General features: G+C 38.6%; 1 protein-coding gene across 2 annotated transcripts in view; it reads right to left on the minus strand.

Annotated features, from left to right (window-relative positions):
- gabbr1b (gamma-aminobutyric acid (GABA) B receptor, 1b) overlaps positions 1 to 26,183 on the minus strand; it is a 447,163-nt gene that overhangs the window by 169,448 nt on the left and 251,532 nt on the right. For both annotated transcript variants that reach the window (XM_088404671.1, XM_088404672.1), the window contains 2 exons: positions 25,554 to 25,619; positions 24,586 to 24,777 (listed from right to left, as the gene is read on the minus strand). In XM_088404671.1, coding sequence (XP_088260797.1) covers positions 24,586 to 24,777; positions 25,554 to 25,619 — 258 coding nt within the window. The remainder of the gene's footprint in view (positions 1 to 24,585; positions 24,778 to 25,553; positions 25,620 to 26,183) is intronic.

The raw sequence follows: 26,183 nt of genomic DNA on the forward strand, positions 1-26,183 counted from the left end.
TTCTGTCTTTGCCATTCTTCAACCGATTCCCACCGTTCCAACTTTATATGATTCCATTCATCCTCGCCAATTCATTGGTGTATTCATTTACCTCTTAGCAGAATACAAAATTTTCCCACCATTCCACACACTGTACCTTTAATGAACCAATTCATTTTCAATGAGGTCATTCATTGTGTGGGCGTTTGGCCTTCGTGGACTACTGTTTAGGTAGACAGAGTACTCCATTTCCCATGGGGTCGTCAGGTGGCCATCTTGGACACTTGACTACATACACTGAGACTCCATTTCCCATCAAACCTCAGGGGCGGCCATCTTGGATATCTGATCAGACATCTCATTCAGTTTTTCCCTTGTATCTTTGCTAGTCTTCATCCGATTCCGACCGTTCCAATTTTAATCGATTCCCCCTATGCCTGCTATTCCACTTTTACCCACTAATCAAATATTACCCACAATTCCACTTTTTCAGTTTTTCCCTTATATCTTTGTCATTCTTCATCCGATTCCGACCGTTCCAACATTAATTGATTTCCCCAAGTCCCGCCATTCCATGGTGGTATCCATTTTCTTCTTCCCAGAATTAAAAAAATTACCCACAATTCAATTTTTTCAGTTTTTCCCTTGTATCTTTGCCATTCCTACTCCGATTACCACCGGTCCAACTTTAATCGATTCCCCCAATGCCCGTCCATACATTTTTAACCACAATTCAAAAATTACCCACAATTCCACTTTTTCAGTTTTTCCCTGATATCTTTGCCATTCTTCATCCGATTCCTACCGTTCCAACTTTAAACGATTCCCCCAAGTCCCGCCATTCCATGATGGTATCCGCTTTCTTCCCAGAGCTCCAAAATTACCCACAATTCCACTTTTTAAGTTTTTCCCTTGTATCTTTGCCATTCCTATTGCGATTTCCACCGTTCCAACTTTAATCGATTCCCCCAATGCCCGCCCATCCATTTTGACCCATAATTCAAATATTACCCACAATTCTACTTTTTCAGTTTTTCACTTATATCTTTGCCATTCTTCATCCGATTCAGACCGTTCCAACTTTAAACGATTCCCCCAATTCCATCCATTCCACATCATTCAACACCTCTCCTTTCAGGTGTTTCACCTTCACACGCAATTTCTTCAGGAATTGCACATATTCTAGTTATTATTATTATTCTGCCGTTTTTTGGGACATTTCATCTCTTTCCCAGTTTATCCGATTCACGCCGTTCCAATTTCATCTTATTCCACTTATTCCCATTCGGTGCGCGTGTATTTTTATAATTCCAATTATTCATAGATTTCCCACAATTCCCTGTTTTCCGAGCCAAAAGTGCCATTGACTTACATTGGGTGATTTTTCATTTCATTATTACATCTTTTACGTTTCATATTTTCAAAATTTAACTCATTCAGCTTGCCTTAGGGATCATTCTCATCATTCCAGTAATACATAGTTTCCAATAATTTCCCATAATTCCATATTTTTCCCACCTTTAATATTTCATAATACATTTCCAATGGGAGGGCTTCCCATTCATTCTCAATGGGACAATTAACATTTCACATTTTGATGTTTCCCATTTCATATTCATAACATTGAACTTATTCATTCCACCCTATGGCTCATTCCCAACAATTCAATAAATCAAAATTATTAATAATTTCCCATAATTCCATATTTTTCACCTATAACAATTTGTTATTCATTCCCAATGGCAGATTTTACTTTTCCTATTTGAAGCTTCCCCATTTTGCATTCAAATCATTCAGCTAATTCATTTCACATTGTCATCATTACACATATTCACACAAACCAGTAATTCATAACAATATTAATAAATTTACCCATAAATCCTCATTCCCATTTTCCTCACCAAAATTTTGTAACCTTCTATCTTGGCCATTCCTACTCCGATTCCCACCGTTCCAACTTTGATGGATTCCCCCAAATCCCGGCATTCCAAAGGGGTAGCTTCCCAGAACTCAAAATTTTACCCACAATTCCTCATTCTGTAGTCACAAAGAATCCATTCATTTTCTATGGGGTCATTCGTTCTGTGAGCATGTGACCTTCTTGGACTACTGTTCAGGTACACGTTGTACTCTATTTACCATGGTACCCCCACCCAGCGGCCGTCTTGGATGAACTCTGACCTACATCAAATACTACAGCTCCCATACACCCCTGTAAGGCGGCCATCTTGGACATTTGACAAGCTCTCGCCGCAGCCCATTCACTTTGAATGGGGAAAAATGGAAAAAAGTGGGAAAAAAAAGTTTTTTTGGAAACCCTCACGTGGAAATGAGCGGAACCACCTAACTCATGGACCATCGTTGTGGATTTTTAATGATAACGCCGCGACGCTCCGACATTCCGATAAGCGAATAGAGCCGATTTTCCGAAGTTCGATAATGGCCGCCCGCTTAACCTGTATAATATAAGCTATTTTAGATTACCTCTTGCGTTTTCTCCATTTGCGTTAGACCTATACTGGTCATTCCAACTTTAGGTGTTTCCCGTAATTGTTCTTCGACACTTGCCCACATACACTGAGACTCCATTTCCCATCAACCCTCAGGGGCGGCCATCTTGGATATCTGATCAGACATCTCATGAGCGCTCAGCCCATCTTCCACCCAGGATGGTGGCCATCTTGGTTAACTCAGAACAATAAAAACAACACTCTCCTAATGTTGAACATCCAAACTATTAAATATAATCCTCCAAAATTCAGAATTTGAACTTTAAGTGTACTTTTTTCTCACTTTTTGAAATTTTGTGATATTTTACAAAATTCAAAAAAATGTTGTTTTTTTCACTTTAATGACTACAGGTATTTGTCCGATTCAGGCCGATTTAGCGTTTAACCGTTCATCTTGACCCTGCCTATGACCTCAGAGTGTCATTTACCCATAATGCATCTAATTTGCATAAGTAATAGCCCCCTAAAACTCGCGAAAAATCTGAATTTTTATGTTTCCTCTTGTGATATCCCCATTTGCGTCCGACCTAAACTTATCGTTCCAACTTTAGGTGTTTCCCATTATGGGTTAGATTGCCAAGAATACCCTCGCACGAAACATTTCAAGTTTTCCCCATTTTTTACCCATAATTCCTCAGTTAACTGTTCTCACCAAAACATTGTAACCTTCTGTCTTCGCCATTCTTCCTCCGATTCCCACTGTTCCAACTTTAATCGATTCCATTCATCCCCGCCAATTCATTGGTGTATTCATTTACCTCTTACCAGAATTCAAAGTTTTAACACAATTCCACACACTGTACCTTTAATGAACCAATTCATTTTCAATGAGGTCATTCATTGTGTGGGCGTTTGGCCTTTGGTGACTAATGTTCAGGTCGACAAAGTACTCCATTTCCCATGGGGTCGTCAAGCGGCCATCCTGGACACTTGCCCACATACACTGAGACTCCATTTCCCATCAACCCTCAGGGGCGGCCATCTTGGATATCTGATCAGACATCTCATTCAGTTTTTCCCTTCTATCTTTGCCTGTCTTAGTCCATTTCCGACTGTTCCAATTTTAATCGATTCCCCAGATGCCCGCCATTCCATTTTTACCCACAAATCAAAAATTACCCACAATTCCACTTATTCAGTTTTTCCCTTCTATCTTTGCCATTCTTCATCCGATTCCTACCGTTCCAACTTTAAACGATTCTCCTAAGTTCTGCCATTTCATGGTGATATCCATTTTCTTCTTCCCAGAATTAAAAAATTACCCACAATTCCACTTTTTCTGTTTTTCCTCTATATCTTTGCCATTCTTCATCCGATTCCTACCGTTCCCACTTTAAACGATTCCCTCAAGTCCTGCCATTTCTAGGTTATATCCATTTACTTCTTCCCAGTATTAAAAAATTACCCACAATTCCACTTTTTTAGTTTTTCCCTTATATCTTTTCCATTCTTCATCCGATTCCAACCATTCCAACTTTAATCGATTCCCCCAAGTCCCGCCATTCCATGGTGGTATCCGCTTTTTTCCCCCAGATTTTAAAATTTACCCACAATTCCACTTTTTCAGTTTTTCCCTTATATCTTTGCCATTCTTCATCCGATTTCGACCGTTCCTACTTTAATCAATTGCCCCAATTCCTTCCATTCCACATCATTCAACACCTATCCTTTCAAGTGTTTCACCTTCACACGCAATTTCTTCAGGAATTGCACATATTCTAGTTATTATTATTATTATTATTATTATTATTCTGCCGTTTTTTGGGACATTTCATCTCTTTCCCAGTTTATCCGATTCACGCCGTTCCAATTTCATCTTATTCCACTTATTCCCATTCGGTGCGCGTGTATTTTTATAATTCCAATCATTCATAGATTTCCCACAATTCCCTGTTTTCCGAGCCAAAAGTGCCATTGACTTACATTGGGTGATTTTTCATTTCAATATTACATCTTTTACGTTTCATATTTTCAAAATTTAACTCATTCAGCTTGCCTTAGGGATCATTCTCATCATTCCAGTAATACATAGTTTCCAATAATTTCCCATAATTCCATATTTTTCCCACCTTTAATATTTCATAATACATTTCCAATGGGAGGGCTTCCCATTCATTCTCAATGGGACAATTAACATTTCACATTTTGATGTTTCCCATTTCATATTCATAACATTGAACTTATTCATTCCACCCTATGGCTCATTCCCAACAATTCAATAAATCAAAATTATTAATAATTTCCCATAATTCCATATTTTTCACCTATAACAATTTGTTATTCATTCCCAATGGCAGATTTTACTTTTCCTATTTGAAGCTTCCCCATTTTGCATTCAAATCATTCAGCTAATTCATTTCACATTGTCATCATTACACATATTCACACAAACCAGTAATTCATAACAATATTAATAAATTTACCCATAATTCCTCATTCCCATTTTCCTCACCAAAACTTTGTAACCTTCTATCTTGGCCATTCCTGCTCCGATTCCCACCGTTCCAACTTTAATCGATTCCCCCAGTTCCCGCCATTCCATGGTGGCATCCATTTTCCTTTTCCCAGAAATAAAAAATTACCCACAATTCCACTTTTTCAGTTTTTCCCTTATATCTTTGCCATTCCTTCTCCGATTTCCACCATTCCAACTTTAATCGATTCCCCTGATGCCCGCCATTCCATTCGTGTATCCATTTTCCTCTTCCCATAATTCAAGATATTCCCACAATTCCACATGCTGTACCTTTAATGAACCAATTCATCTTCAATGAGGTCATTCATTGTGTTGGGGTTTGGCCTTTGTGGACTACTGTTTAGGTAGACAAAGTACTCCATTTCCCATGGGGTCGTCAGGTGGCCATTTGGTCAGGTTTTCTCCATTTGCGTTAGACCTATACTGGTCGTTCCAACTTTAGGTGTTTCCCGTAATTGTTCTTCCACACTTGCCCACATACACTGAGACTCCATTTCCCATCAACCCTCAGGGGCGGCCATCTTGGATATCTGATCAGACATCTCATGAGCGCTCAGCCCATCTTCCACCCAGGATGGTGGCCATCTTGGTTAACTCAGAACAATAAAAACAACACTCTACTAATGTTGAACATTCAAACTATTAAATATAATCCTCCAAAATTCAGAATTTGAACTTTAAGTGTACTTTTTTCTCACTTTTTTAAATTTTGTGATCTTTTACAAAATTCAAAAAAAATTAGTTTTTTTCACTTTAATGACTACAGGTATTTGTCCGATTCAGGCCGATTTAGCGTTTAACCATTCATCTTGACCCTGCCTATGACCTCAGAGTGTCATTTACCCATAATGCATCTAATTTGCATAAGTAATAGCCCCCTAAAACTCGCGAAAAATCAGATTTTTTATGTTTCCTCTTGTGATATCTCCATTTGCGTCCGACCTAAACTTATCGTTCCAACTTTAGGTGTTTCCCATTATGGGTTAGATTGCCAAGAATACCCTCGCACCAAACATTTCAAGTTTTCCCCATTTTTTTACCCATAATTCCTCAGTTAATTGTTCTTGCCAAAACATTGTAACCTTCTGTCTTCGCCATTCTTCATCCGATTCCCACCGTTCAAACTTTAATCGATTCCATTCATCCTCGCCAATTCATTGGTGTATTCATTTACCTCTTAGCAGAATACAAAATTTTCCCACCATTCCACATACTGTACCTTTAATGAACCAATTCATTTTCAATGAGGTCATTCATTGTGTGGGCGTTTGGCCTTCGTGGACTACTGTTTAGGTAGACAGAGTACTCCATTTCCCATGGGGTCGTCAGGTGGCCATCTTGGACACTTGACTACATACACTGAGACTCCATTTCCCATCAAACCTCAGGGGCGGCCATCTTGGATATCTGATCAGACATCTCATTCAGTTTTTCCCTTGTATCTTTGCTAGTCTTCATCCGATTCCGACCGTTCCAATTTTAATCGATTCCCCCTATGCCCGCTATTCCATTTTTACCCACTAATCAAAAATTACCCACAATTCCACTTATTCAGTTTTTCCCTTATATCTTTGCCATTCTTCATCCGATTCCTACCGTTCCAACTTTAAACGATTCCCTCAAGTCCTGCCATTTCTAGGTTATATCCTTTTACTTCTTCCCAGTATTGAAAAATTACCCACAATTCCACTTTTTTAGTTTTTCCCTTATATCTTTTCCATTTTTCATCCGATTCCAACCGTTCCAACTTTAATCGATTCCCCCAAGTCCCGCCATTCCATGGTGGTATCCACTTTTTCCCCAGAGTTTAAAATTTACCCACAATTCCACTTTTTCAGTTTTTCCCTTAAATCTTTGCCATTCTTCATCCGATTTCGACCGTTCCTACTTTAATCGATTCACCCAATTCCTTGCATTCCACTTCATTCAACACCTATCCTTTCAGGTGTTTCACCTTCACACGCAATTTCTTCAGGAATTGCACATATTCTAGTTATTATTATTATTCTGCCGTTTTTTGGGACATTTCATCTCTTTCCCAGTTTATCCGATTCACGCCGTTCCAATTTCATCTTATTCCACTTATTCCCATTCGGTGCGCGTGTATTTTTATAATTCCAATTATTCATAGATTTCCCACAATTCCCTGTTTTCCGAGCCAAAAGTGCCATTGACTTACATTGGGTGATTTTTCATTTCAATATTACATCTTGTACGTTTCCTATTTTCAAAATTTAACTCATTCAGCTTGCCTTAGGGATCATTCTCATCATTCCAGTAATACATAGTTTCCAATAATTTCCCATAATTCCATATTTTTCCTACCTTTAATATTTCATAATGCATTTCCAATGGGAGGGCTTCCCATTGATTCTCAACGGGACAATTAACATTTCGCATTTTAATGTTTCCCATTTCATATTCATAACATTGAACTTATTCATTCCACCCTATGGCTCATTCCCAACAATTCAATAAATCAAAATTATTAATAATTTCCCATAATTCCATATTTTTCACCTATAACAATTTGTTATTCATTCCCAATGGCAGATTTTACTTTTCCCATTTGAAGCTTCCCCATTTAGCATTCAAATCATTCAGCTAATTCACTTCACATTGTCATCATTACAAATATTCACACAAACCAGTAATTCATAACAATATTAATAAATTTACCCATAATTCCTCATTCCCATTTTCCTCACCAAAACTTTGTAACCTTCTATCTTGGCCATTCCTACTCCGATTCCCACCGTTCCAACTTTGACGGATTCCCCCAAATCCCGGCATTCCAAAGAGGTAGCTTCCCAGAACTCAAAATTTTACCCACAATTCCTCATTCTGTAGTCACAAAGAATCCATTCATTTCCTATGGGGTCATTCATTCTGTGAGCATGTGACCTTCTTGGACTACTGTTCAGGTACACGTTGTACTCTATTTACCATGGTACCCCCACCCAGCGGCCGTCTTGGATGAACTCTGACCTACATCAAATACTACAGCTCCCATACACCCCTGTAAGGCGGCCATCTTGGACATTTGACAAGCTCTCGCCGCAGCCCATTCACTTTGAATGGGGAAAAGTGGAAAAAAGTGGGAAAAAAAAGTTTTTTTGGAAACCCTCACGTGGAAATGAGCGGAACCACCTAACTCATGGACCATCGTTGTGGATTTTTAATGATAACGCCGCGACGCTCCGACATTCCGATAAGCGAATAGAGCCGATTTTCCGAAGTTCGATAATGGCCGCCCGGTTAACCTGTATAATATAAGCTATTTTAGATTACCTCTTGCGTTTTCTCCATTTGCGTTAGACCTATACTGGTCGTTCCAACTTTAGGTGTTTCCCGTAATTGTTCTTCCACACTTGCCCACATACAGTGAGACTCCATTTCCCAACAACCCTCAAAGGCGGCCATCTTGGATATCTGATCAGACATCTCATGAGCGCTCAGCCCATCTTCCACCCAGGATGGTGGCCATCTTGGTTAACTCAGAACAATAAAAACAACACTCTCCTAATGTTGAACATCCAAACTATTAAATATAATCCTCCAAAATTCAGAATTTGAACTTTAAGTGTACTTTTTTCTCACTTTTTGAAATTTTGTGATCTTTTACAAAATTCAAAAAAATTATTTTTTTTCACTTTAATGACTACAGGTATTTGTCCGATTCAGGCCGATTTAGCGTTTAACCGTTCATCTTGACCCTGCCTATGACCTCAGAGTGTCATTTACCCATAATGCATCTAATTTGCATAAGTAATAGCCCCCTAAAACTCGCGAAAAATCAGATTTTTTATGTTTCCTCTTGTGATATCTCCATTTGCGTCCGACATATACTTATTGTTTCAATTTTAGGTGTTTCCCATCATGGGTTAGATTGCCAAGAACACCCCCGCACCAACAATTTCAAGTTTTTCCCATTTTTTTACCCATAATTCCTCAGTTAATTGTTCTCGCCAAAACATTGTAACCTTCTGTCTTTGCCATTCTTCAACCGATTCCCACCGTTCCAACTTTATATGATTCCATTCATCCTCGCCAATTCATTGGTGTATTCATTTACCTCTTAGCAGAATACAAAATTTTCCCACCATTCCACACACTGTACCTTTAATGAACCAATTCATTTTCAATGAGGTCATTCATTGTGTGGGCGTTTGGCCTTCGTGGACTACTGTTTAGGTAGACAGAGTACTCCATTTCCCATGGGGTCGTCAGGTGGCCATCTTGGACACTTGACTACATACACTGAGACTCCATTTCCCATCAAACCTCAGGGGCGGCCATCTTGGATATCTGATCAGACATCTCATTCAGTTTTTCCCTTGTATCTTTGCTAGTCTTCATCCGATTCCGACCGTTCCAATTTTAATCGATTCCCCCTATGCCTGCTATTCCACTTTTACCCACTAATCAAATATTACCCACAATTCCACTTTTTCAGTTTTTCCCTTATATCTTTGTCATTCTTCATCCGATTCCGACCGTTCCAACATTAATTGATTTCCCCAAGTCCCGCCATTCCATGGTGGTATCCATTTTCTTCTTCCCAGAATTAAAAAAATTACCCACAATTCAATTTTTTCAGTTTTTCCCTTGTATCTTTGCCATTCCTACTCCGATTACCACCGGTCCAACTTTAATCGATTCCCCCAATGCCCGTCCATACATTTTTAACCACAATTCAAAAATTACCCACAATTCCACTTTTTCAGTTTTTCCCTGATATCTTTGCCATTCTTCATCCGATTCCTACCGTTCCAACTTTAAACGATTCCCCCAAGTCCCGCCATTCCATGATGGTATCCGCTTTCTTCCCAGAGCTCCAAAATTACCCACAATTCCACTTTTTAAGTTTTTCCCTTGTATCTTTGCCATTCCTATTGCGATTTCCACCGTTCCAACTTTAATCGATTCCCCCAATGCCCGCCCATCCATTTTGACCCATAATTCAAATATTACCCACAATTCTACTTTTTCAGTTTTTCACTTATATCTTTGCCATTCTTCATCCGATTCAGACCGTTCCAACTTTAAACGATTCCCCCAATTCCATCCATTCCACATCATTCAACACCTCTCCTTTCAGGTGTTTCACCTTCACACGCAATTTCTTCAGGAATTGCACATATTCTAGTTATTATTATTATTCTGCCGTTTTTTGGGACATTTCATCTCTTTCCCAGTTTATCCGATTCACGCCGTTCCAATTTCATCTTATTCCACTTATTCCCATTCGGTGCGCGTGTATTTTTATAATTCCAATTATTCATAGATTTCCCACAATTCCCTGTTTTCCGAGCCAAAAGTGCCATTGACTTACATTGGGTGATTTTTCATTTCATTATTACATCTTTTACGTTTCATATTTTCAAAATTTAACTCATTCAGCTTGCCTTAGGGATCATTCTCATCATTCCAGTAATACATAGTTTCCAATAATTTCCCATAATTCCATATTTTTCCCACCTTTAATATTTCATAATACATTTCCAATGGGAGGGCTTCCCATTCATTCTCAATGGGACAATTAACATTTCACATTTTGATGTTTCCCATTTCATATTCATAACATTGAACTTATTCATTCCACCCTATGGCTCATTCCCAACAATTCAATAAATCAAAATTATTAATAATTTCCCATAATTCCATATTTTTCACCTATAACAATTTGTTATTCATTCCCAATGGCAGATTTTACTTTTCCTATTTGAAGCTTCCCCATTTTGCATTCAAATCATTCAGCTAATTCATTTCACATTGTCATCATTACACATATTCACACAAACCAGTAATTCATAACAATATTAATAAATTTACCCATAAATCCTCATTCCCATTTTCCTCACCAAAATTTTGTAACCTTCTATCTTGGCCATTCCTACTCCGATTCCCACCGTTCCAACTTTGATGGATTCCCCCAAATCCCGGCATTCCAAAGGGGTAGCTTCCCAGAACTCAAAATTTTACCCACAATTCCTCATTCTGTAGTCACAAAGAATCCATTCATTTTCTATGGGGTCATTCGTTCTGTGAGCATGTGACCTTCTTGGACTACTGTTCAGGTACACGTTGTACTCTATTTACCATGGTACCCCCACCCAGCGGCCGTCTTGGATGAACTCTGACCTACATCAAATACTACAGCTCCCATACACCCCTGTAAGGCGGCCATCTTGGACATTTGACAAGCTCTCGCCGCAGCCCATTCACTTTGAATGGGGAAAAATGGAAAAAAGTGGGAAAAAAAAGTTTTTTTGGAAACCCTCACGTGGAAATGAGCGGAACCACCTAACTCATGGACCATCGTTGTGGATTTTTAATGATAACGCCGCGACGCTCCGACATTCCGATAAGCGAATAGAGCCGATTTTCCGAAGTTCGATAATGGCCGCCCGCTTAACCTGTATAATATAAGCTATTTTAGATTACCTCTTGCGTTTTCTCCATTTGCGTTAGACCTATACTGGTCATTCCAACTTTAGGTGTTTCCCGTAATTGTTCTTCGACACTTGCCCACATACACTGAGACTCCATTTCCCATCAACCCTCAGGGGCGGCCATCTTGGATATCTGATCAGACATCTCATGAGCGCTCAGCCCATCTTCCACCCAGGATGGTGGCCATCTTGGTTAACTCAGAACAATAAAAACAACACTCTCCTAATGTTGAACATCCAAACTATTAAATATAATCCTCCAAAATTCAGAATTTGAACTTTAAGTGTACTTTTTTCTCACTTTTTGAAATTTTGTGATATTTTACAAAATTCAAAAAAATGTTGTTTTTTTCACTTTAATGACTACAGGTATTTGTCCGATTCAGGCCGATTTAGCGTTTAACCGTTCATCTTGACCCTGCCTATGACCTCAGAGTGTCATTTACCCATAATGCATCTAATTTGCATAAGTAATAGCCCCCTAAAACTCGCGAAAAATCTGAATTTTTATGTTTCCTCTTGTGATATCCCCATTTGCGTCCGACCTAAACTTATCGTTCCAACTTTAGGTGTTTCCCATTATGGGTTAGATTGCCAAGAATACCCTCGCACGAAACATTTCAAGTTTTCCCCATTTTTTACCCATAATTCCTCAGTTAACTGTTCTCACCAAAACATTGTAACCTTCTGTCTTCGCCATTCTTCCTCCGATTCCCACTGTTCCAACTTTAATCGATTCCATTCATCCCCGCCAATTCATTGGTGTATTCATTTACCTCTTACCAGAATTCAAAGTTTTAACACAATTCCACACACTGTACCTTTAATGAACCAATTCATTTTCAATGAGGTCATTCATTGTGTGGGCGTTTGGCCTTTGGTGACTAATGTTCAGGTCGACAAAGTACTCCATTTCCCATGGGGTCGTCAAGCGGCCATCCTGGACACTTGCCCACATACACTGAGACTCCATTTCCCATCAACCCTCAGGGGCGGCCATCTTGGATATCTGATCAGACATCTCATTCAGTTTTTCCCTTCTATCTTTGCCTGTCTTAGTCCATTTCCGACTGTTCCAATTTTAATCGATTCCCCAGATGCCCGCCATTCCATTTTTACCCACAAATCAAAAATTACCCACAATTCCACTTATTCAGTTTTTCCCTTCTATCTTTGCCATTCTTCATCCGATTCCTACCGTTCCAACTTTAAACGATTCTCCTAAGTTCTGCCATTTCATGGTGATATCCATTTTCTTCTTCCCAGAATTAAAAAATTACCCACAATTCCACTTTTTCTGTTTTTCCTCTATATCTTTGCCATTCTTCATCCGATTCCTACCGTTCCCACTTTAAACGATTCCCTCAAGTCCTGCCATTTCTAGGTTATATCCATTTACTTCTTCCCAGTATTAAAAAATTACCCACAATTCCACTTTTTTAGTTTTTCCCTTATATCTTTTCCATTCTTCATCCGATTCCAACCATTCCAACTTTAATCGATTCCCCCAAGTCCCGCCATTCCATGGTGGTATCCGCTTTTTTCCCCCAGATTTTAAAATTTACCCACAATTCCACTTTTTCAGTTTTTCCCTTATATCTTTGCCATTCTTCATCCGATTTCGACCGTTCCTACTTTAATCAATTGCCCCAATTCCTTCCATTCCACATCATTCAACACCTATCCTTTCAAGTGTTTCACCTTCACACGCAATTTCTTCAGGAATTGCACATATTCTAGTTATTATTATTATTATTATTATTATTATTCTGCCGTTTTTTGGGACATTTCATCTCTTTCCCAGTTTATCCGATTCACGCCGTTCCAATTTCATCTTATTCCACTTATTCCCATTCGGTGCGCGTGTATTTTTATAATTCCAATCATTCATAGATTTCCCACAATTCCCTGTTTTCCGAGCCAAAAGTGCCATTGACTTACATTGGGTGATTTTTCATTTCAATATTACATCTTTTACGTTTCATATTTTCAAAATTTAACTCATTCAGCTTGCCTTAGGGATCATTCTCATCATTCCAGTAATACATAGTTTCCAATAATTTCCCATAATTCCATATTTTTCCCACCTTTAATATTTCATAATACATTTCCAATGGGAGGGCTTCCCATTCATTCTCAATGGGACAATTAACATTTCACATTTTGATGTTTCCCATTTCATATTCATAACATTGAACTTATTCATTCCACCCTATGGCTCATTCCCAACAATTCAATAAATCAAAATTATTAATAATTTCCCATAATTCCATATTTTTCACCTATAACAATTTGTTATTCATTCCCAATGGCAGATTTTACTTTTCCTATTTGAAGCTTCCCCATTTTGCATTCAAATCATTCAGCTAATTCATTTCACATTGTCATCATTACACATATTCACACAAACCAGTAATTCATAACAATATTAATAAATTTACCCATAATTCCTCATTCCCATTTTCCTCACCAAAACTTTGTAACCTTCTATCTTGGCCATTCCTACTCCGATTCCCACCGTTCCAACTTTGATGGATTCCCCCAAATCCCGGCATTCCAAAGGGGTAGCTTCCTAGAACTCAAAATTTTACCCACAATTCCTCATTCTGTAGTCACAAAGAATCCATTCATTTTCTATGGGGTCATTCATTCTGTGAGCATGTGACCTTCTTGGACTACTGTTCAGGTACACGTTGTACTCTATTTACAATGGTGCCCCCACCCAGCGGCCGTCTTGGATGAACTCTGACCTACATCAAATACTACAGCTCCCATACACCCCTGTAAGGCGGCCATCTTGGACATTTGACAAGCTCTCGCCGCAGCCCATTCACTTTGAATGGGGAAAAGTGGAAAAAAGTGGGGAAAAAAAGTTTTTTTGGAAACCCTCACGTGGAAATGAGCGGAACCACCTAACTCATGGACCATCGTTGTGGATTTTTAATGATAACGCCGCGACGCTCCGACATTCCGATAAGCGAATAGAGCCGATTTTCCGAAGTTCGATAATGGCCGCCCGCTTAACCTGTATAATATAAGCTATTTTAGATTACCTCTTGCGTTTTCTCCATTTGCGTTAGACCTATACTGGTCGTTCCAACTTTAGGTGTTTCCCGTAATTGTTCTTCGACACTTGCCCACATACACTGAGACTCCATTTCCCATCAACCCTCAGGGGCGGCCATCTTGGATATCTGATCAGAGATCTCATGAGCGCTCAGCCCAACTTCCACCCAGGATGGCAGCCATCTTGGTTAACTCAGAACAATAAAAACGACTCTCTCCAAATGTTGAACATCCAAACTATTAAATATAATCCTCCAAAATTCAGAATTTGAACTTCAAGTGTACTTTTTTCTCACTTTTTGAAATTTTGTGATCTTTTACAAAATTCAAAAAAATTTTGTTTTTTTCACTTTAATGACTACAGGTATTTGTCCGATTCAGGCCGATTTAGCGTTTAACCGTTCATCTTGACCCTGCCTATGACCTCAGAGTGTCATTTACCCATAATGCATCTAATTTGCATAAGTAATAGCCCCCTAAAACTCGCGAAAAATCAGATTTTTTATGTTTCCTCTTGTGATATCTCCATTTGCGTCCGACCTAAACTTATTGTTCCAACTTTAGGTGTTTCCCATTATGGGTTAGATTGCCAAGAACACCCTCGCACCAAACATTTCAAGTTTTCCCCATTTTTTACCCATAATTCCTCAGTTTAATTGTTCTTGCCAAAACATTGTAACCTTCTGTCTTCGCCAAACTTCATCCGATTCCCACCGTTCCAACTTTAATCGATTCCATTCATCCCCGCCAATTCATTGGTGTATTCATTTACCTCTTTCCAGGAATCAAAATTTTCCCACAATTCCACACACTGTACCTTTAATGAACCAATTCATTTTCAATGAGGTCATTCATTGTGTGGGCGTTTGGCCTTTGGTGACTAATGTTCAGGTCGACAAAGTACTCCATTTCCCATGGGGTCGTCAAGCGGCCATCCTGGACACTTGCCCACATACACTGAGACTCCGTTTCCCATCAACCCTCAGGGGCGGCCATCTTGGATATCTGATCAGACATCTCATTCAGTTTTTCCCTTCTATCTTTGCCTGTCTTAGTCCATTTCCGACTGTTCCAATTTTAATCGATTCCCCCGATGCCCGCCATTCCTTTTTTACCCACAAATCAAAAATTACCCACAATTCCACTTATTCAGTTTTTCCCTTATATCTTTGCCATTCTTCATCCGATTCCTACCGTTCCAACTTTAAACGATTCTCCTAAGTTCTGCCATTTCATGGTGATATCCATTTTCTTCTTCCCAGAATTAAAAAATTACCCACAATTCCACTTTTTCTGTTTTTCCTCTATATCTTTGCCATTCATCATCCGATTCCTACCGTTCCCACTTTAAACGATTCCCTCAAGTCCTGCCATTTCTAGGTTATATCCATTTACTTCTTCCCAGTATTCAAAAATTACCCACAATTCTACTTTTTTAGTTTTTCACTTATATCTTTTCCATTTTTCATCCGATTCCAACCGTTCCAACTTTAATCGATTCCCCCAAGTCCCGCCATTCCATGGTGGTATCCGCTTTTTTCCCCCAGATTTTAAAATTTACCCACAATTCCACTTTTTCAGTTTTTCCCTTATATCTTTGCCATTCTTCATCCGATTTCGACCGTTCCTACTTTAATCGATTCCCCCAATTCCTTCCATTCCACATCATTAAACACCTATCCTTTTAGGTGTTTCACCTTCACACGCAATTTCTTCAGGAATTGCACATATTCTAGTCTTTCAAAATATTGTTGTGCATTTATACTTTGAATAAAACGGTTTATATAATCTAGAAAAATGGCTATTTTCCCAAAAAGATTTTAAAATTATATACTTTAGAGATTTAATTTCAAAACAGTGATTATTTTGCTCAAGTTTATAGAATGATAATGTCAGATTGTGATTTCGTCCCATGCCTACTCAAACATTTACTATTTTATTCAGAAAAACCTGACCACTTACTAACATTTTTTACAACTTAGTCTCCCTGTTTGTTTTGGTCTCACAGGTCATGTTTTCTCATTTTTACTTGAGATGCCATCATGAGATTTTATCGGCAGAATCTGGTAGTAGAAAATAAAAGCCTCCCAAAAGTGGTATCTTTCGGCCCGGTACAACCTCAACTCGGCAATTGTGTTAGCATCAGTGACAAGTCAAGTAATACACAATCAGACAATGTGTGACATTTATTAATATTTGTTATTGGTTTTTGCTCACATATTGTAAATATAGTTTGAAACTTAAATTTTATCCTTTTTGCTGCGTAATTTTTGGGACTCCAAACATTTCTTTTGGGACCCATATTTTTTTTGTTTTGCGAGTCCTGGGGATCCAATACTTTTCATAGGTAAAATGAGCACTGATTAACACACACATGCACACTTTATTGAGGTGTTTGGGCACTGTTTTTGTATACTGTGAGACATTTTTCACAGCTAACATTATTTAAATGACTGACTGGGACAGACTGAGAATACATGGAGCAAGGCTAGCAAACCAATCCAACAATTCCCCGGTCCAAACAAAAAGCTGAGAGGTTTTTGGCTTTCAAAAACGACCTGGCGACAATGCGAGACTGACATACAGAACAAGGCTATTATGGAGGAAACTGACTCTCATTGACATAAAATGCAACAATTAGTTCTGTTAGTATTTAAGCCCCAGTGTTTTGCCTCATCCCCTCTGTCTTCCCCTCGCCGTCTTGCCTTGCGCTGCCCTGATCCCATCCTCCCCGTGCTGCCTCCCGTTCCTTGTTGCCCCCCGTAAGCTTTAGTTTAGCGTTTTTGTTTGTACTTTGTATTTTTCGGTTCTTTCAACCCAGCCTTTGTTGTCATTAAATCACCCTCACTTGAGCCTTACTCCAGTCAGTCCTGCATTTTATTGGTTCCGCCTTTCCCGCATCCCGCAACTCCTCAAACGGACATGCCCCACCGTGACAAAAGTAAATATATAATTAAAACAAATTCACAATACATGGCAAGAACTTGGCACCTTAGCTGTGTCTAGCTTTCTTCAAGCCAAACTACATGGCAGCCAATATAGTGTTTTGTGCACGCACACACAAAAACAGGACGGCAAAAAACTCGAACTAAGGGCGCAGGCAGGCTGGAAAAACAGAAGACAAACACAACGGGCAGGCTGGCAGAAAAACACGGAGCTGATGGACGAGACGGGACTACAAGATGACTATAAGATAATGACAACGACATGACATGACAATGATCCGACACGGGCTGTAACGAAAACCAGGTTTAAATACATTCACAAACTAATCAGACAAACACACGGCAGCTGGGCAGGGACAAAAGGCAAAGGGAGCGGATTGGAGGACATGAGGGGCAGGTAACGCGGACAGGTGGACTAAATCAAAACTAATGCAGGGAGACACGAGAGGAGCAGAAACAGGAACTATAAACGTAAACAGAAAGGAACAGAACCCCTCAAAATAAACCCACAACCCAAAATCCAACAAACCATGACACTTAGTCCTTCAGTAATTGAGCCCCTCATGCACACACGTACACATTACTGGGCTACACAGGATATTCCAGAGCATTTAAACATCAATAAGCCCGCATCAGCAATTAAAACTTAGCATTATACGTGACACTGCCAAAACTTAAAATAAAAATGATTTTAAATTATTTGTCCACAAAAGTTCATGGAGTCCACCAAGTGTCATATCGGTGCAGCATGTTGGTGACAGGTGTGGGAAGCTGAATCCAAAATGCAGAGAGGCAGGATGATGAGCTCAACAAAAATATTTATTAAAACCAGCCAAAAAAGATCAAGAGGGAAAAACTTGAAAAGACCTCCACATGTAAAACCAGTCCTGTTTTGAGTGTTTTCTAATTATTGCCACTGAACTGCACCTGTTGTTAATTCCATGAACACCAAGACAGCTGAAATTGACTAACCAGGCCCTCAGCTGCTTAACTAACCAGAAAATTATCAGACAGGTTTCATTCAATTCAGGGCCAGGCCCAATAAAAAAGTGTTCCTTTAATTTTGTGAGGTGTGTGTGTGTGTGTGTGTATATATATATATATATATATATATATATATATATATATATATATATATATATATATATATATATATATATATATATTATATATATATATATACACACACACACACACACACACACACACACATATGCTAACATGCAGGCTTAGCACCTTTATTCGAGCAAGTTTCTTACAGAGTGCATGGTAGAGACTTCAAGTATTGAGAGCAAGAACAAATTTGAAAATAATAACTTATCATGCAGGTCAGTTACTTGTCGTATTGAAGTCATTGACGGTCATTGAACAAGCATGCTAAAGAATAAAGCGGCGTCATTTTCATTATATTCTTGGCACCTGACAGAAGCAATGAATGATATAAAGGACTGATCATTTCGAGATAATGGAGGACTTTTTGGATATGGAATCACTGGAAGGTATGAATGGGGAGAGGATTTATTGAACAGCGTACAGAGGCACACCAAATTTGACAGGAAAAATGTTGGGATGCTTTAGGGCAGGGGTGTCCAAACTTTTTGCAAAGTGGGCCAGATTTGGGGTGTTAATAATGTAGGGGGGGGGCAACCTTGGCAGGCGTTCTTTACATATAACAGCAATTAATTTAATACATTTCAGCAAGCCGGTCTGTGTTTAACATTTGCTTTTTAATTTTCATTTCAGCTATCTTAAGCATGCGTTTTGGTTAATTTGAAACATACAGATCAAAAATGAATTGACATTAAATACTGAAATTGAATATTCACTTAACTTCCCTTTTTTATCACTTCATTAACTTTTTTGTAACAGTTGAACAGAAGTAATTGTACTCTTGGATGCAAATTACATTTGAAAAATAAAAAAATATCTCACCATGGCAGTTTAATATTTATAGAATTTGTAAACACAATAACAGAGAAATGAACAAGTAATAGTCATATCAACAAGTGCAGGGCTCATTTAAAACATGAAATTAGTAACTATAAATGTTGATTGGATTTTTAAATGGTTATTATTCTGGAGTGAAAACTTAAAAAAAAATGTTTTCAGACTTATCATAAATTAAAAATGACTTGACTGCATGAGTGTGATGGGTGAAACTGAGATCTGGAGTGCAAGACAAAGGCCAGGTGTGGCAGTAGTATGGATGCGAAAGATGTCTTGTGAGAGTCTGATAGCCGTGTCCTCACACGGCTCTTATTTAAGTTCATAACCGAGAATGTCTTCTCACACAAATACGTCGAACCAAACAAGCTTAGCATTTTCTTACCAAATGTGTGAATCTCTCGGAAACTTGTCCTTCTCCAGTTGTCAGTAAAAGTTGGCGATATAAAGCTGCTGGTGCTGACCGCAGCTCAGTGCGTCACACTGCAGTTCAACTTTCCTCCTTTTGTTGATTGTCGCCATTTTAGAAAATTAGGGGCTTCACACAGTCAAATACTCGTATACTAATTTGCTGTTCCTAATTGAGCTCATAGAGAGCAGCATTTAGCACACGCAGGTAACAGCGCTGCTGCCCAATGTATTAATTCTCCATGCCGGCCAGACGTTATTGATTTTATGACGGAGGTTGCAGGCCGGATGGAAATTGACCACAGGCTGCATTTGGCCCCCGGGGCGGACTTTGGACATGTCTGCTTCAGAGCGAATGTTCCTACATTGCATAATTCACCAGGAGGCACTGTATAAAACTATGTTGCAGGTTGTCCACGTTGCAAAACTTTAATCGAACGAAGGGACTTTGCCATCACCAGTTTATTCTTTTTCTCAAAAAAACGCTAATCACACGACGTTACTGTACCATTCTATTGTCCGCTAGTTAAGTTTGTCAACATGTCTGAGAGATTATTTCATTTTTGGAGCTTCTTGAGAATACTGACATTTTTCCAGAACTGAATGACACAGATTGGGTTTGTGAGTTAGGAGTGTTTTGAGTGATGAACACCTCAGATCTGCTCTGAGAATTGCTACTATAGGATTACCTCTAGACTTTAATGCACAGGCTAAAATGGGTGATCAACAACATTGTTCTCAATCAAATGCTATTGTATTAATAATTTCACTGTGTTTAGGTTTGATACATACAGTTAACAAATGCAGTTGTTTTACATGTATTATATCTTGTTGCTGTCCCAGCTCATCTGTCAGATTTAATAGTCAATCTGGCCCCCGAGCCAAAAGGTTTGCCCACCCCTGATTTTGGCCATTACCAGACATTCAGCTTTGGTCCATGTTGTATTATAGACTATCAGTTTTGTATTTATTTTTCAGAATACCAGTACTTTCTTTACGGCTCAGCAGTTAACACACAGCACTTCTGATTTCACGTGAGAAATGGGCACCATTTTATTCTGTTCAATTCTTTGCTTTTTGCTACTAGATAGATAGAGATAGATAGATAGATAGAGATAGAGAGATAGATAGATAGATAGATAGATAGATAGATAGATAGATAGATAGATAGATAGATAGATAGATAGATAGATAGATAGATAGATAGATAGATAGATAGATAGATAGATAGATAGATAGAAGTGGCGCGCCGTGACTTTCACTTACGCCCTCTATGATGTTAGACTCGAATAAATAGCCACCATGCGCACATGTAAGCATTCTGGACTACACTGGCTATTTTCAGGAGCTTTTAAATGTCAATAAATCCACATCAGCCATTTAAACTTGTCATTATACGTGATTCTGTCAAAACTTTAAAAAAATCATATTTTAAAATAAATATCCACGAAATTTTATGAAGTCAAAATTACAAATCGCAGTTTAATATAATAAGATCATTTTATTTCTTTACTCTTAATTGAATATGAACGAAATAAAATATCACAAACATATTAAAAATGAAGCAATAAATAAAGAAAAGGCTTGCACGCTGTCAGAGAAATCTCTAAAAGAAGACTAGGACAAGCCTAGCTGCTAAGCAACAAAAAGAGTAACTCAGACCAGCCAAGATTGACTTTTCTATACTATAGTATAGGGAAAAAGCTTGGACGAATGAATTCGTGCGTTCTCCAATGCTAATTCAACTGCCCAAGCGCCACTGCCTGGTTTTTATTCATTCAGCAAAGCATTGGACATTACAAGACATAACAAAAAGAGCCAGTCGGCCGCCACCAACAGCTGGGCCAAGGTCCCAGCTCACACTTTCCTGCGTCAACAGCTTTATCTAAGGACTGGGGCGAGATGAACTAGGACTGCACACATGGATAGCAATGCACACTATTCTAGACAAGAAATAAGCACATAATGATAACCTAATATATGATTTCCTTCACACACTCACCATAACAAATGATGGTCACAATCGATCAGTCTTTCCAATATCTCCCGCTTTTTCTTGACGTCTTCATGCTCAAGCTTTCTCTTTGTACTGAGATGTACAGTCTCGAGTGTTCCCAAAAGTTTTTTAAAAGCCCGTAGCTGTCACGGGGTTGGGCGGCGGGTGTGAAGGCCGGCGCGGAGGAGGAGGACCCAAAAGCAGGAGGGCGTCGAGATAGGGGCTTGATGTAATCCATATTTATTAACACAACGAACGGGAACAAAAGCGGGAGAAAACAGGACGGCAAAAACTCGAACTAAGGGCGCAGGCAGGCTGGCAAAACAGAAAACAAATACTACGGGCAGGCTAGCAGGAAAACACGGGGCTGACTGACGACAGGAGAGACACGACAATACGACAGTATGACAATATGATAGAGACAATATGACAATGATCCGACACGGGCTGTAATGAATACTAGGTTTAAATACATTCACACTCTAATCAGACAAACACACGGCAGCTGGGCAGGGACAATAGGCAAAGGGAGCGGATTGGAGGACACGAGGGGCAGGTAACGCGGACAGGTGGACTAAATCAAAACTGACGCAGGGAAACACGAGAGGAGCAGGAGCAGGAACCATATATGAAAACAGAAAGGAACAGAACCTCTCAAAATAAACCCAAAATCCAACAAACCATAACAGTAGCGCATTGAGGAGCTCGCTTTACATTCGAATTGGGATGTACAATACTGCATACCCACTTGGGTGTCCCAAGAAGTTTTTAAAAGCACCGTAGCGCATTGAGGTGCTCTCTTTACCTTCGAACTGAGAAATGTTTAAAAGCACCGTAGCGTGTGTGTCCAGCCGTCCAGACGGTGTCTCATTGCTGCCTTGGGTCAACAATTGAAGTTTGCAAATCCAGTGTAACTCCAAACACCAAATCGATCCTTTGCAGTTTGCAAACAAAAGCCATTCCCGGCAGAAGTATTTGCCAGGGTTAGCTCACACCCCTGGTAGCCCAGTCAGAAATATGGCCAAGTCGGGACAGGTTAGGTCGAGGATGTCAAACTGATTTTTATCGTGAGCCACATTGTACTTATAGTGTCTGTTAGAGGGCCGTGATAAATCTAAAAATAATCTAAAAAAGCTTCAATTTTAATGTACCCCTTTAATTCCTCTAAAATCCTGAACATTTAGGACTTAAAAGTAGAAAAACATGTGTCTAATAAACGCCATTTTTGCTGGTTTACATCTTTACCTAGTTTTGAAAACAGAGGCTGATAAAAACTGTTCAAAAGATAGATCGGGAACAGAAAATGGTTATTTTTGAAGACAATCATGCAAGTTTAGCTAGATACTTGAAATCAAATCAGCATTTGGCGGGCCACATAATATGATGTGGTGGGCCGGTTCTGGCCCCCGGGCCTTGAGTTTGGCACCTGTGGGTTAGGTAATGGGTACACTACGCCTCTAAAGCAATCAGGCAAAGGCAACACCACGTAGCTTGCTTGTTGAGCATTGCACCGCCTTCCTGCAGTGAGCATCCACTCACGTCACGTTCGACGTGAGACCTCTAGATGGCGATCTTATGACTCGGTTGGCTATAACAGCTGTCTATCAAATTGTAGGGGATGCTCACATATCCATCTGCGCTTGCGCGAAGCCCACAACTGTTGACGTGAATTTCCTTGCGCCTCCGGGAGCAGGTAGATTACATAGAGCAAGTTAGCTAAATTCTAATTGCCTAAAAACTCCAACTTAAAACTATAACACGAGAAGGATCGGAACCAAATGGATATAATATGACACGAAAAGAACAGAATATGGAGAATGAGTTCATAAATTAAAAAAAAAAATCATCATGACATCATTATCATAATAAACTAATAATTATAATAACTATAATGAAAGTCAATTTCATCTCAAATTTATTTTTACTATATATATATATATATATATATATATATATATATATATATATATATATATATATATATATATATATATATATATATATATTATAGTAAAATTTTAATTTTACTTAATCATTTAATAATTTAATTAATCATTTTACAGTTTATTTTGTTAGAAATTATGAAATTATAGGAAATAAGCTATATTTGCATACATTTTTACTTCATTTATCTTGATTTATTATTTTCAATTGACTGCTTTTAACATTAATATTTATAAGATAATTTACTATACCATGATTGTACCTGTCCGGCCCCCTTGAAAATATATTTTCCTTCATGTAGAACCTGAGCTAAAATAAGTTTAGCATTGATATTCAAGTTCTTACTAAATTAGCATATAAAAAAACTAAATTGAGTGCATATTGTACTGTAATTTTAGATTCATGCATCTGTTAATCAGCAAGATTAACAGCTCTTGGCTAGTAGGTTCGCAGACTTTGATCAAGGGAAAAAAAAATTGAAGTCGAGCTATGTCTACATTTGAAAACACTGTCAGCATTATTAGTGTTCATAAAATGATAAAATGTTTCCTGCTCCTTGATTTGACAGTCACCATCAGTTGTCAATTCTCATGACAGTACTTATTTTCTGAAATGTGCTTTTTATCACAAATTGATTGTATCATTATGTATCATTAATGTTGGAATGTATTAGTTAACAACCAAGTTTTTTCTCCATTCTACTTTAAGTAGCAGTGAGATGTTCCTCATTGTGAAAACATTGCCATTGTGAAGCTATAAAACTACCTGTAGCTTCAGACACATATTTGTTAAAGTTTTTACAACAGATCAGATGAATAGATTCATGTGAGTCGCAATAAGCCATAATGTATTGATTTCTTACCAAGTTGGAGGCTCCTCGTACAGTTTCGGGGTTGAGCATGACAATTTCAGTGGTCACATGACCTTCTACCGCTTCAGTCATTTGCTCCACAGTACAATTGATGGATGGATCATTGATTTTAAACCAGTTGTCTGCATACCAGCCGATGAGAAACCACACATATTTCTTTCCATACAGCCTCTCCTTGTATACCTGCAGAAGGAGAAACATGTGAAACATCAGTACCTAGGGTCAGGCATTTAATTTACAGCTTTTACATAATTGTTCTAAATGTCAAGCACTAAGTTACTTTTATAAATAATTTTAGAAGACCATATGTACATTATTCTGATGTTTGGCCACTTCTAGGGGCTAAAATGTTCCCTTAAATAGGGGGTGGAAAACAGTAGATCCTTGTTAATTACCAAACAAAGAGTATAATAATAATAATGAATGAATGAATAACATCTGCCTGAATTTGAAATGTCCCGTGCAAATCATGAGTATACTACTTCATCTTAGAAAATGTTGGTCATGAAGTGTTTATTTTTCATAACCGCTACACCGATAAAGGAACTTGGTACGCAATTTCTTATCATTAACTAATCAGCGTAGACATTTTTTACCATTGCATGAATTAAAATTTTGAGTGCTAAGTCAAATTCTCAACACAACGTGTTGGGCATAAAGAGCCCAGCTTGGGTTCAGTCCTTTTTGAAACCTGCACTATTTTACCTACTCTTGATAACATTTTTGCCCAGCAATGTAAAGAGTGCATTGTCAAGGATTTAACTGTTTAAAAAAAAAAAAAAAAAAAAATCAAGAAAATCAATTTAAAAAAAGCATGGTATTCTGTACACCACTTTATTGACAGGCTTCACAAAGCCATTTGAAAAAAAACAACTTTTAAACCACTCATTAGCTTTTTAGTAGTAAATTCTCAATAAGTATCAAGGTAAACAAAAAAAAATAACAAAAGAATAAATTACCTCACAAAAGACCTTTCTTGCTTCTGTCTCATAGAAGAGGCCAACAATGATTCGGGCATCCTGACGCTTGAAAGAGTGAGAAAGAAAAGACAGTCACCCACGCGGCTGGACATGAAAAGAACTTAACAGGCCTCACAGTGTGTATCTTGTGAGCACCAACACAGCAGTAGACATTCTCTCGGCTGGTGATAATGGTGCTGTTGCCATGGTTTCCGTTCCAATAACTAATTAATCCTGCACATTAAATTTAGGCCAGTGTCGGAGGCAAGGTCATTCTTAGGTGTGTGTGTTTGTGTGCGTGCATGTGTGTGTGCACTCGTGCGTGTGCATGCATGTGCGTATGTGTGTGTGCGTGAGCATGAACATATCCCATATCCAAGAATCACAGCAAGTAAGGCCGACAGGTGGAGGAGAAAGGAAGGGGAGCAGGGACACTGCCGGAAGGACATCAATTTATTTGAGTGTCTTTCATGCAGCTGCACAATATGTACAAGTAAATGCAAATTGCAGCAACCAACTGCAGGGTGCAACAACAAATATTTTTCAAATACAAAATAAGCACCAAATCTTCATTGGATTTTGCAGTTTAAAAATAGGAATGACCTTGCAATGAGGTTTTAAGCTCGCTTG

The sequence above is a fragment of the Hippichthys cyanospilos genome, chromosome 21 (assembly GCF_059441005.1).
Source record: "Hippichthys cyanospilos isolate Australia breed blue-spotted pipefish chromosome 21, RoL_Hcya_1.0, whole genome shotgun sequence".
Lineage (NCBI taxonomy): Eukaryota > Metazoa > Chordata > Actinopteri > Syngnathiformes > Syngnathidae > Hippichthys > Hippichthys cyanospilos.